Source organism: Myotis daubentonii, chromosome 11, assembly GCF_963259705.1.
Source record: "Myotis daubentonii chromosome 11, mMyoDau2.1, whole genome shotgun sequence".
In the NCBI taxonomy this organism is placed as follows: Eukaryota; Metazoa; Chordata; class Mammalia; order Chiroptera; family Vespertilionidae; genus Myotis; species Myotis daubentonii.
In genome coordinates, this window is record NC_081850.1 from 56,736,321 (window position 1) to 56,748,543 (window position 12,223).

Here is a 12,223-nt window from a genome sequence, read left to right on the forward strand (position 1 = left end):
CTGGCTTGGCAGCTCCTACCAGATTTCCCTGCTCAGGTCTAATCAGTATTTCAAACTTCTGGCTGAACAGCTGGGAAAGAGTGTGTGAGTGTGCCCATTATGTGTTCTCCTTTTAGGTTGCAGTGCTATGATTGGTACACCCGCTTTGATCCTCCTTCCCTCATCCCTACCCTCCTTATGGGCTGGGAAGCCTCCTCTCTGCACCTAATCACAAGACTTCATAGGAGAAGCATGGCAGATCATTAGCACCAAAGGTTGAGGACTCTTATTCTGATTACAAGTAGCATCTCTTGAAGTCAAGTCTCAAAAAATAGTCTAGCATCATAATGCAGTGGTTAAGAGCCAGGCTTTGGACCCATGCAGGTCCCTAGATTAAAATCCCAACACCGTTGTTTAGTAGCTGGATGGCCTTAAGCAACTGCTTAAACCTTTTAATGACTCTGCTTCCTCATTGGGGTTATGGAATAATAATTATAATATCTACTTCCTGGGATTTGTGAAGATTAAATAAGATGATACTTGTCAAAGCTTTAGCACAGTGCCCTCCCTACCATTTGTTGAATGTTCTGAGTGTGAACACTTCACGTGTCAGGTGCCTTGTAGCAATACCAGTAAGCTAAGTGTTATGATCTCTATTTCACAGGTGAGATTAAAACTGAGAAAGGCTAAAGGACTGATTTGCCCAAGGTCACAAAGCTAATATGCATCAGAAATAGAATTAGAAGCCAAGTGTATTGGACCCCAAAGTCTGTGCTCCTAATCCCAAGCGTTACTGCACCTCTGGTTTCAGTGAGAGAGGGTGCTGGAAAGCATTCTGGAATAAAGACCTCCTCCCTAGAGGAACTTTGGTCTCCCCTCATGCAATTTTTCTGGATTTATGAAGCTATTTCATACTACCCACACTGAGGCTACATAACACAGTCTGTCATTATTCCAGGATATTTGAAATCATTTTTGGTGGCCAATCCAGAGAATTTAGGCTCCACAAGTGATTTTTTTTTTGGCCCCAACTTATCCAATTATTGGTCTTTGTGGACTAGTCAGTTATTCAGTGGCAAACCCTCCCCAGCTCTTTGCGTTGTCCCAGCTGGGAACTGTCTCCACACGGAAAAATCAATCCAGCTTGTTTGCTTGCCTCTGCACCATTCAGTGTGTTAGACTAGAGTCATCATCTTCATCAACAAACATTTATCCAATTTAATTGTTAGTTTTGTCCAAAATAGCGGATTGACCATGCCAGAGTCTAGGTCATACTGATACTACCTTTGGGGCCTGGCTCAATTTTGTAAAGCATATTTATTTTAATTGCATTGTTTTGGAATCAGGTTGAGCCTCATAGCTTGGATTCTTCTGCTTTTAGATAGCTTTACAAAATTATCAAAAATTGGACCCAAATCAATAAATTAAAAGACTTTTTAAAAAATACAGTGAGCTTTCATCAAAAACTTGGATGAAGGCAGAGAAGGCATGCTGATCACATTTGCAGATGACAGAAAGCTGGGAGGGATCGCTAATATGATGGATGTCAGTATCAACATTCAGAGTGATTTCGACAGGTTGGAACAAGATGGGCTGAAACCATCACAGAGAAAGTTAACAAAAATAAATGTGAAGCTAAGCATTTAGAATTTTAAAACATGGGAGGGCCTTGGCCCATCAGTAGTTCATGTGAAGAAGATCTTAGGAGTGTATACACTTATTAGGAACCAACAGAGGACCTGTAGTAGAAGAGAGAGATGCTAAATCACCTTAGGCTGCAGCAGTACGGTACCAGGACCAAGTTGGGGGTAGTACATGGGCTCTGTCCTGTCAGACCGCACTTCAGGGTTGAGGCTAATTCCAAGCTGGGGTTTGAGAGGGATGTGGACATACTGTTTCCGGAAACTTGTAAGGGATGATTGGATGAAATGACAGTGTATGTGCAATATGTAGGAAGGGAGAGGGTTTGGCAGGATTGGGTCACTCTTTTGCTCTGTGGCAAAGAGGACTGTTGCTCCCAAGAACAGATCTAGAGGGGGAAGTAAGGGGCCCCTTTCAGCTCACCCTGAAGACAAGGGCGTGTGATCATCACACAAGTAACTAAGGGGGACACATAACAGGATTTCTCACTAGCAGAGAGTTTATTTTGGATTTCATTAAGTTCCTCCAATTCTAAGATTTTAGGATTCTAGGGGTTTACCTTATTATCCCTAAATGCAAGTGATTATATATACATATACATATAAACATATGTGCTTTGTTCTCTAAAAATAATTAACCTAAAATGAATGAAGCAAAATTAATTTATTGAGTGCCTACTACTTAAGTCCCAGCTTCCTGTGATATAATTTATGGTTTGGGTGATTTTCTTAAGAATGTCACTCAGCCCTGGCTGGTAGGAGCGTTGTCCCATACACCCAAAGGTTGCGGGTTCTAGTCCCAGGCAGGGCACATACCTAGGTTGTGGTTTCAATCCCCGGTCGGATATGTATGGGAGGCAACTGATTGATGTTTCTCTCTCTGTCTCTCCCTTCCTCTCTCTAAAACATAACCTCGCGTGAGGATTAAAAAAAAAGAATGTCATCAATTGAAACTCAATTTTCATAATACCTTCTCCTTAAAGTTTTATATTTATAAGTTTATACAACTGGAGGTGACCTTGAGATCAGATCATCTAATCCAACCCCCATATTTTCAGAGGAGTAAATACAGGCTTCCAGGGGGTTAAGTGACTCATCTAAGGTCAGTGGCAGAGCGTAGCCTAGATCCAAATTTCATCATTCAAGGTATCTGAATACATGTTTCTATTTCACCATACTGCCACTTCTACTCAGTGGCAATTTAACTAGGTGTGTGTTTTGTTTTGTTTTTAAAGAAGCTTTATTCAATTTTTTAAAAATTACAATAATAGTAATATATACCCATTCATTTTTTAAAAAGCAAACCATTTAGAAGTGAAAAATGAGAGTGCCTTTATTTGTTCCTGCCTAATTTCACTCTTCAGCAGTAGCCGATAACAGCAGTGTGTATTCATAATTTATTACATTTTTAATAAGAATGTGCCCTGTCAGGTTTGAGTCAGAGACAGTTGATTTGATGTAAACAATTTATGAAAGGGACCAGCTCCGCTCAGTGAATCAGGCTAATAGAGAAACGAGGAGATATTTGCCAGACAGGTTTGTTCTAATCTTCTTGCACCACCATTCGCGCCTTTAAGGTTGTAAGTGAGTGATTTTCCTCATTTGTGGGAAAAGGAGGTGGAGGAGTTGTGTTCCAAGTCACAGAGGGAACTAATGTTCCGGAGGCCAGAAAGCGAGCGCCTCGCTTTGCGAAGCGTTCCTGGCTCTGGGACCTCCTCGTTTCCTTTGGGCCAAACTTCTCTCCTTTAAAACCGAGCTCAGATCATTGTATATCAGTGCAGTCAAAACATGTCACATTTGATTTGTTTCTTCTTGAAATGTTGCTATTCTCTACCCCACAGTTGCTTTTAATTTAGCAATACAAGTATATATAGATACTGGGCTTGGCTTCAGAGCCTGCATAATTACTAACGAGAAAATAAACTTAACGTCCTCATTAGCTGGTCATTTCAAGTATTTTTTCAGCAAACTACGATGTTTTCTGGTAATTGGTGTCACTTAGTGTAGTAACAGACGCCAAAACAAGAGATATTGCTCAGATAAAATACCAGGCACCAGCAAATGGCGGTTAAGTATGTTACCAAGATAGCTTGAGAAACAACATGGCTAACACATGTTAGACCTAACCAAGGAAACAGCCTGAAAACGCTGCAGAAAGAGGCTCTTCCAGAGATCCTCCAAATTGCCAGTTCATTAGATGATTTCAGGCCAGTTCCTGCCCCTCTGTGGGCCTGTCTCCTCATCTGAATGGTGAGGAGATTGGACTAAGGGCACTCCCATGGCCCCTTCCAGCCTTCTCATTCCCTGATCGGCATGCCTGCTGTAATTTCACTGTGGTTACAGGTCAGCATTTCCCAAAGTGTGTTGCCCAGACAGCCTCACTCAGAAAGAGCCAGGGGATTTGCTTAAAATGCAGGTTCCCAGGTCACTCCCAGGCCTACTGTATCAGAATTGGGGGGAGGGACAAGGCAGGCAGGAATCTATATTTTAACAAGCACCTTAGATAATTCATTGGCATACTAAAATTTGAGAACCACCAATATAGTTTAATAAGGACAATTTTATCGTGAATCTCCCATTTTCCAGCTTTTCTTGGGCTGAGAAGGAATGAGCAAAAGAGATATAAATTTTCAAGAAAGCAATTAATTTATTTAATTGATATGTATTGAATGACTTGTGGGTGTCAGGCACTGTTCTAGAGTAATGAACGCATTATTGAATAAGAAACACTCCTGCGCCCTAGCCGGTTTGGCTCAGTAGATAGAGCGTTGGCCTGTGGACCGAAGGGTCCTGGGTTCGATTCCGGTCAGGGGCACGTACCTTGGTTGCAGGCTCCTCCACGGCCCAGGCCCTGGTCAGGGCTTATGCAGGAGGCAACCGATCGGTGTGTTTCTCTCACATCGATGTTTCTCTCTGACTTTCCCTCTCTCTTTCACTCTCCATAAAAATCAATGGAAAAATATCCTCGGATGAGGATTAACCAAAAAAATAAATAAGTAAAAAGAAAGAAAGAAACACGCCTGCCCTGGCTAGAATTGCTCAGTGGTAAGAGCATCGGCCTGCACACCAGAGGGTCACAGTTCTATTCCAAGTCAAGGGCACATACCTAGGTTGCAGGTTTGATCCCCACCCCTAGTCCAGGGGTGTGTGTGTGCTAGGCAACCAATCGATGTGTCTCTCTGGCATCGATGTTTCTCTTCTCTCTCCCTCTCCCTCCCTCCTTCCTCCCTTCCATCTGAAAAGCAATGGAAAAAATATCCTCACTCCTCAGGTGAGGATTAAAAAAAAACAAAACAAAAAAATGCTCCTACCTTCATGAAGGAAAGAGAAAGTAACCAAATAACTGTGATGCCATGGCCGGGGGGGGGGGGGGGTGTGGGGGGGGGGCGGCGGACAGGGAAGACAGTTTATTTGTTTCTGGTTTTGTTTTAAGGGGAGTTAAATAGATAAGAAAGGAATAAATATGGGGGGAAAATATATTCACTGCCCATTTTTAAAGTGTAAGAACCTAAGAATATGTATATATAGTTTGGCTTCTAGAGTGATCACATCTAAAATATATAAAGACCCAGGGAGAAGTAACATTGTAAGGGGAGATGAAATGTTCTTAGGATATTTTCCATGTTTAGCCTGGACTGATAAGTGAGATAGAGTAAATGCCAGATTCCACATTGCTATGACAGCATCATATTACTAATTTTTTTAGGGCTGGTGCTCCCATTCAAATAATTCATTTTAAGCCTAGGCTCTGCCTCACATCTGACCTGTGTAGCCATATTATTGCCATATAAAATGTGTAGACTCATTTCAGTTTAAATAGCTTTCATTGTCGTTTGTAGCTCTAGATTCTCATTCCAGGTGTTTTAGTGAAATCACCATTAGATGTCAGTAAATGTAATACTGTATCTTTGACTAGTTGTAAAGCCTGGTTTTTAAAAATAGTTTTTTTATTGATTTCAAAAAGGGAGAGGGAGAGAGAGATGGAAACATCAATGATGAGAGAGAATCATTGAGTGGCTGCATGCCACGCCCCCCACTGGGGATGGAGCCTGCAACCCAGGCATGTGCCCTTGGCAGGAATCAAACCCAGGCCACTCAATCCAGAGCCAAACTGGCTACAGCTAAAGATTTTTGATGGATCAATTATCCATATAGACTAGAATAAAAAGTTAGGATTCATTTCTAAAGTCTTTCTCTATTTGACCTATGTTTGATCAATAAACTAATATTTCTAAATTTCCTTTGGTGAACCCCAGACCTGCTTGGCCCTGAGAGAGTAATGCAGGGGAGCACACAAGCAAAATGGGGATCTGGTTCTTCCAACTCCAGGTCCAGTATTCCTTGGTGAGGTTTTTATAAAGTGCTAGGCCAGGCAGAGAAAAAAATCTAAAATGTTTTGTTATGTTTCTCTAAGTCTTACATTCAGTAGAGGGGATACTTGGTTTGTCTTTTCCCTCAGCATTGGATGCTGACCCTCCATTCACCCCCAGGTTACTGGTGGCCCAGGCTGAGTCCAATTTGGCTCCAGAATACTGGACTAGAATCACCCAGGTGAAGCCCAGAGGGTCTGGCTGGGGCCTGACATGCCAGGCCCGCTGGCTTTTCTGCTTGCTGGGCCTCGTCAGGGAAAACTGCACCCGCAGGGCAGAGGGGGCTGCATTTCCCTGTGTGCAGGATGCGTGAAATGTGAGCCCAGCGGGGCAGAGGCCTGCAGGGGACCCTGGGTGAAAGCTAAGTGCTCTGGAGGATGGTGAGCAAATATTGGAAGCACAGAGATTATTGAGTTGTGAGCCATGGTTTCAGGGAAGTCAGTGCAAGAGGGAGCTGTTAGGTCCCATGCCCAGGAAAAAGTTTGCATTCTTTAGTCTTTTTCTCTCCATTTTACTCACTGTTTTAAAACAAAACAATGCTGAATCAAGGTCAAATTCTAGGCAATACATATAAGCCTAACCAATGGACACAGACACCAGGGGTTGAGGGCAGGGGTGGGGGAGTAAAGGGGCAATGGAGGGATAAGGACACATATGTAATACCTTAATCCAGTGGTTCTCAACCTTCTGGCCCTTTATATACAGTTCCTCATGTTGTGACCCAACCATAAAATTATTTTCGTTGCTACTTCATAACTGTAATGTTGCTACTGTTATGAATCATAATGTAAATATCTGATATGCAGGATGGTCTTAGGCGACCCCTGTGAAAGGGTCATTTGACTGCCAAAGGGGTCGCGACCCACAGGTTGAGAACCACTTCCTTAATCACTAAAGAAAAAAAAATTCTAGGCAATAACTTCATACTTGTGTGATTAGCTGCATTTGGAATCATTGAATGCAAGAGCCAGCACATGGAACATTCACCAGGATTGCTGATAGTCTGGGCCATAAAACACACCGTAACAATTAAAAAAGAAAGAAAAGAAATCACACAATGTCTGCCGTCAAGCCACAATGGAATTAAACTAGAAATCAATAATAGAAAAATGGCTGCATGCAAGAGGCAGAAGGAATCTTAGGGGTCAGCTAGGGCAGTCACTTCCTACTTCAGAGGCAGAAACAGGCCCCGAGAAGTGAAGTGACTTGTCTAGGGCTGCACAGCAAGTCAGTGCCTGAGCCTGGAGGAGGACCCCATGATCTGCTGCCTCTGCTCCATGTTATCACGCGTTCGGGAGTTTCACATGTAGTGCTGTCAGCTTTCTAACGGTGGTCCTGCCCTGATTTTCATCCTGCCCTTGGAGAGCATGTGGAATTAGGTTAATATCAGAGGAGAAAGAAAGTAAAATAAAATCCCCTCTCCCACTCTCCTGCAGTGAATATAGAGAGTGTGAACTGAAAGGAGGTGGTGGGAAGTATCCGGCACCAGGATCAGGCCGCCACCCTTGACTATCTGTAGGAAGGAAGGCTGGTTCTTTCTCCCGTGGTTCATTGAACCCATTACAGAAACATCCAGGGCTTCATAGAGTCTGGGCTCTGAGTGGGATGATCCAGGGCTCTGAACTGGACCTGATGTTACAGGATCCTAGATAGCCAGGGCTGAAAAGGAGAAACCTTCTCCCATTTTATAAAATGTGGAGGCTGAGGGACAGTGAGAGTTTCAAGTACCATAACCGTTATCAGCAGCATCACTGTCATCGTTTGTGAAACGTGTTCCGTGTGTCAGGCCTTTCACATATATTATCACATTTGATCATCACAACAAAATATTGAGGAAGGCATTGTCCCCGTTTTATAGAGGGGAAAACTGAAGCTCAGAAAAGTGAAGTCATTTGCCCCAGATAACTAAAGTAAGCAGCAAAGCTACACTGTTTCACAAATAAGAGGCCTGGACAAATCAAGGATTAAAGTAGTTCGGCTCCTTGTCCGATGTTTCTTTTGTTACTTCATGATGCCTCTTGGGAAAGCACAAAAGGGGGTGTGTGTGTGGGGGGGGGGGGAGCCCAATTAAGACAAGTGCCTCATTTCCTCATATCTAAGTAGTTCTACAATACGGACCTGGCTGCTTATTGGCTGATTCTCCTCCAGCCAGGTTAGGGCATTGTGGCAAGTCTAGGCGCTCCCTTGACTCTTCTTTCATCGAAGAGTATTCAACAACTACTGATTGAGAGTCAATCAGGTGCCAGTCACTGTGCTGCTGACAAAACATGGGACCAAATGAATGCATACCTGGAGACCTCCAATTAGAGCAAAATAAAATGCTTTCTTAAAACTGTACCATGGGCTACCAGCTAGTAACATCAGACATATTAACAGCTGGGACTGGAAACCACAAGGCCAGGTGGAAGTCTTGGCTATACCACTATTGGAAACTCTCAGACTCTGTGAGCTTCTCTGGGCCTCAGTTTCCTCATTTGTAAAAGGAGAATTAAAATCCATACCCCAGGAGGATTAACCTAGAGAAGGGATGCAAAAGCACCCGCAGCTCTTAGTGCGAAGGAAATGATGTGCATATTTACATGCACGTTGTGCAGATCTGTCTGTGCTGTTCATTGTCCCTTGATGATTACCTTGCTGTATCAATCTTTTTGCCTAAAGTAGGAAAGATTGTCTTCCGGTAATTCAGGCAAAACCCTGACTCTACCAGAATATCCAAAAGCTGGGTAGAGACTTTATTCCTACTTGAATCTTTCTTCTCCTGGGAGATCAATTCTGTTCAATAGAATGTTCGGCAGTGATGGAAATGTTCTCTATCACATGTGGCTGTTGAGCTTGAAAAGTGGCTGGTGTGACTGAGGAACTGAATTTTTATTTTAACTTCATTAATTTAAGTAGCCACAGTCCCGAGTCTGATGGCACACAGCCGCCTGGGCCCTGCCACTGAGACACCCTCCCTGCTCCTCTTCCTGGTTTGTCTTCTCTCACAGAAATCTATCTACAGCAAGCAAAAATCATTCTCTTCTCCTCTTCCTTAGTTCTGTCTGGCACATTCCCTGGTGTTGCTGATGCTGCTGGTGCAGGGGCCACGCTTTGAGAACCATGGATTAATTAAGCATCCTGTTTGGAGGCAGCTGTGCTTTAGTGGAGTCAGTAGATGCTGGAGGTTCACTCAGACACAAACCCCTGAGATACTGGTTCTCAACACTGGCTGCCCTTGGGAATCACCAATGACCAGTCCTCAACCCAGGCCAGTTAAATTAGAATCTCTGTGGCGATGACCCAGACATGAGTGTTTTTTAAAGCTCCCCAGATGATTGCAGTCAGGACTGAAAACCACTGCACTGATGGGACTTCAGCAAATTTCTTTTGTCTATTAAATGGTAACAACCTTCACTCTATATATCATGGGGCCACTGTGAGAATCAGATGAGACTGTGAATGCAAAGGGTTATATCAACTGTGGGACCTGAGAGTAAGGATTCAGACCTAGACAGCCGTGGGGGAGCCCATTTGCAAATGATGCTGTCATCCCCGTTGAACTGAAATAACACCGCTGCCTGTGGTTTGCATTCTAGTACTGTCCCTCTGACCAGGCCACTGCAGGCACAGATGCTGAGCACGTACAACAGTTCTACAACCTTCTGACAGCTTCCATTGACGTATCCAGAAGCTGGGCAGAAAAGATCCCCGGATTTACTGATCTCCCCAAAGAAGATCAGACATTACTTATAGAATCAGCCTTTTTGGAGCTGTTTGTTCTCAGACTTTCCATCAGGTAATTACTATTATTTTATCTACCTTCAGTCCACTCCTTCCTTTGAAGGACTTTGAAACCTGCTGTGTTTTCAAATGAGTCATCAGAGAGAAGGTTGCTCAGGAAGGAAATATCAAATATGATCAGGCATTAAAAAGCTGAGTAGTGGGTAGTGCATTGGACTGGCAGCCAGGACTCCTGGGTTCTACCCTCAGTTCTAATATGGATTTGCTGTACGACCCTGAGCGGGTCTCTTGCCTCATCGGAAGTTCAGTTTCCTTCTTTGTAAAATGAGGAGGTTGGGTTTGGTGATATCTGAAGCTCCTTGTAATGCCAACACTCTGGGATTCTATAGAGTCCCATGGTGCGAAAGGTATTTCCTGGGAGCACGTATTTGTTGAGAACATTGCATTTACCTCACGGGTTTCTATTTACAAGTCACTGTTCTAGTACACCAGATGGGGCTCTAAAGAGTTCCCACTGCCTCTCAACCCCCAGTGTTTACTCCAAGAGAACAGCTCCTAGATCAAAAGATTTGGTTCAACCTTTCATGCTCAGTGACACTGAACACAAACGGAAGTTCTTTCCCCAAAAGCCGGGACCTGGAATCTCAGCATGAGTAACATTTCAGATTCCTTGCTTCCTTGCCATTATGTAATTTTAGGAGATGGTACCAACATTTCACCAAATATTATAGAGAAAGAATGTCCCTTCCCCCTCATTCTCTTCCTTACCCTCCCCTCCTATTTCCTATTGTGTTAGCAGAAATTCTTGTTTAAAGTGCAGATTCCCATGCCTCATTCCCAGCTATATTGGTTTGTCTTAGAAGAAGCCCACAAATCTGCATTTTAACTCATGCTCCAGTGATTCTGATGCCAGTGGTCTGAGGTCCAGGTTTTAAACTCTGAGATTGAGAGGTCGGTCCTTGTGTACCTCTGCGGAGGGATCTGTGGGAGAGGCGGAGGGATCTGTGGGAGAGACGGGGGGGAATTACAACTGGAGTGCCAGTAATTGGCATCATTACAGCTAATCTGCTCTACGAAGGAGCCAAGCCAACGATGTGACTATCATCTGTTAGGCAGGTGGCATAGGATTAAGTAAATGACTAGTTCCATGTGGGCAAGCACTATGCATGCTCTAGTCACCAAATTTCCGCCAGTGCCTGGCTCTAGGAATGGCACATACCTCAGGAAATGGTGCTCAGGAAATACTTGACTAGTGAATGAATGAATGAAACTATGCATCCAAGAGACACAGTTATAGATATTAACTTGTTAGTGCAGTAGGCTGAAAGAGATAAAATATGTGGAAAGCAATTTGAAAATTAAAGGAAGGCTAAGATTAAAGATAGGACCACATAGAATTCAGAATTAATTACACCTAAGACTCGTCTTGCATACCAGGCATTGTGCATGATTTCAGATCCTGTATATTATTAATTCCCACAACAATCTTAGAAGGTAGCCACTAGAACTCCTGTTTATACATAAGGAAAAAGAAACCCAGAGAGAGTAAGGGAGCGCCCAAAGCCCCCCGGCTGAGTGGTGATGTCCAACTAGAAGTTCCAGGGCACCTTTCATGAGAGAAGTATGGGATACTTATGGACTGATATACACTCTCAGGACAGATTTAGAAATAGCCCTCTGAGCCCCACTGTGGAAAGCAGATGAGCCCACACCAGAGACTGGCAGCTTTCCCAGGGATTGGTGCTCACTCAGGAAGTTAGCACAGACAAGTGGTGGTGGGTGTTCATCAAGGGTGTTTGGGCAGGTTTGACAGCACCACACTGGGTTCTGAACACTGTCTGGGTGCCGTGCGTTATGATGTTATCCCATTGGATAGACTGAACAGACCTATTTAATGTGTTTCTACCCCCCAACCCCCCATGACTTTCTCTGGTAGGTCAAACACTGCTGAAGATAAGTTTGTGTTCTGCAATGGACTTGTCCTGCACCGACTTCAGTGCCTTCGTGGATTTGGGGAGTGGCTCGACTCCATTAAAGACTTTTCCTTAAGTTTGCAGAGCCTGAACCTTGATATCCAAGCCTTAGCATGCCTGTCAGCACTGAGCATGATCACAGGTAAGCAACACCCTGCTGTCACCCGAAGCTACCACATCCTCCTTTCTCTCTTTTCCTGTGTTAAGGTGGATTCTGGCTTTGGCTATCATACACACCAGAAAATTAGGAAAATGACTGCCACTGTTCTGAAATCTGCAACATTTTACTTAATTTAAACAAGAGACGTATATCTGCAACTCGTTGTCATGAACCTCTAGGTAGAGAGGGTTCCTATTGAGTTATCATTGTCAACAAGCCCAATATACGAACATCTAAATTTCCACAGGCGCTCTGTTGAGAGTTGCACTACTGCTTCAGGGTTATCTTCACAAGAGTTTCAAAGGAAAATTAGCTTATCCAGCCTGCTCCTGTGGGACTGAGGGCAAATCTTCCCCTCTCCTCAGTCCTTGGCTATTGACC

The 12,223-nt window shown here is 43.7% G+C and overlaps 1 protein-coding gene across 4 annotated transcripts in view; it reads left to right on the plus strand.

The window, feature by feature from the left end:
- The window catches only part of NR4A3 (nuclear receptor subfamily 4 group A member 3), a 36,247-nt gene that overhangs the window by 12,967 nt on the left and 11,057 nt on the right, over window positions 1-12,223 (plus strand). For all 4 annotated transcript variants that reach the window (XM_059657491.1, XM_059657490.1, XM_059657492.1 and 1 more), the window contains 2 exons: window positions 9,565-9,764; window positions 11,646-11,824. In XM_059657491.1, coding sequence (XP_059513474.1) covers window positions 9,565-9,764; window positions 11,646-11,824 — 379 coding nt within the window. The remainder of the gene's footprint in view (window positions 1-9,564; window positions 9,765-11,645; window positions 11,825-12,223) is intronic.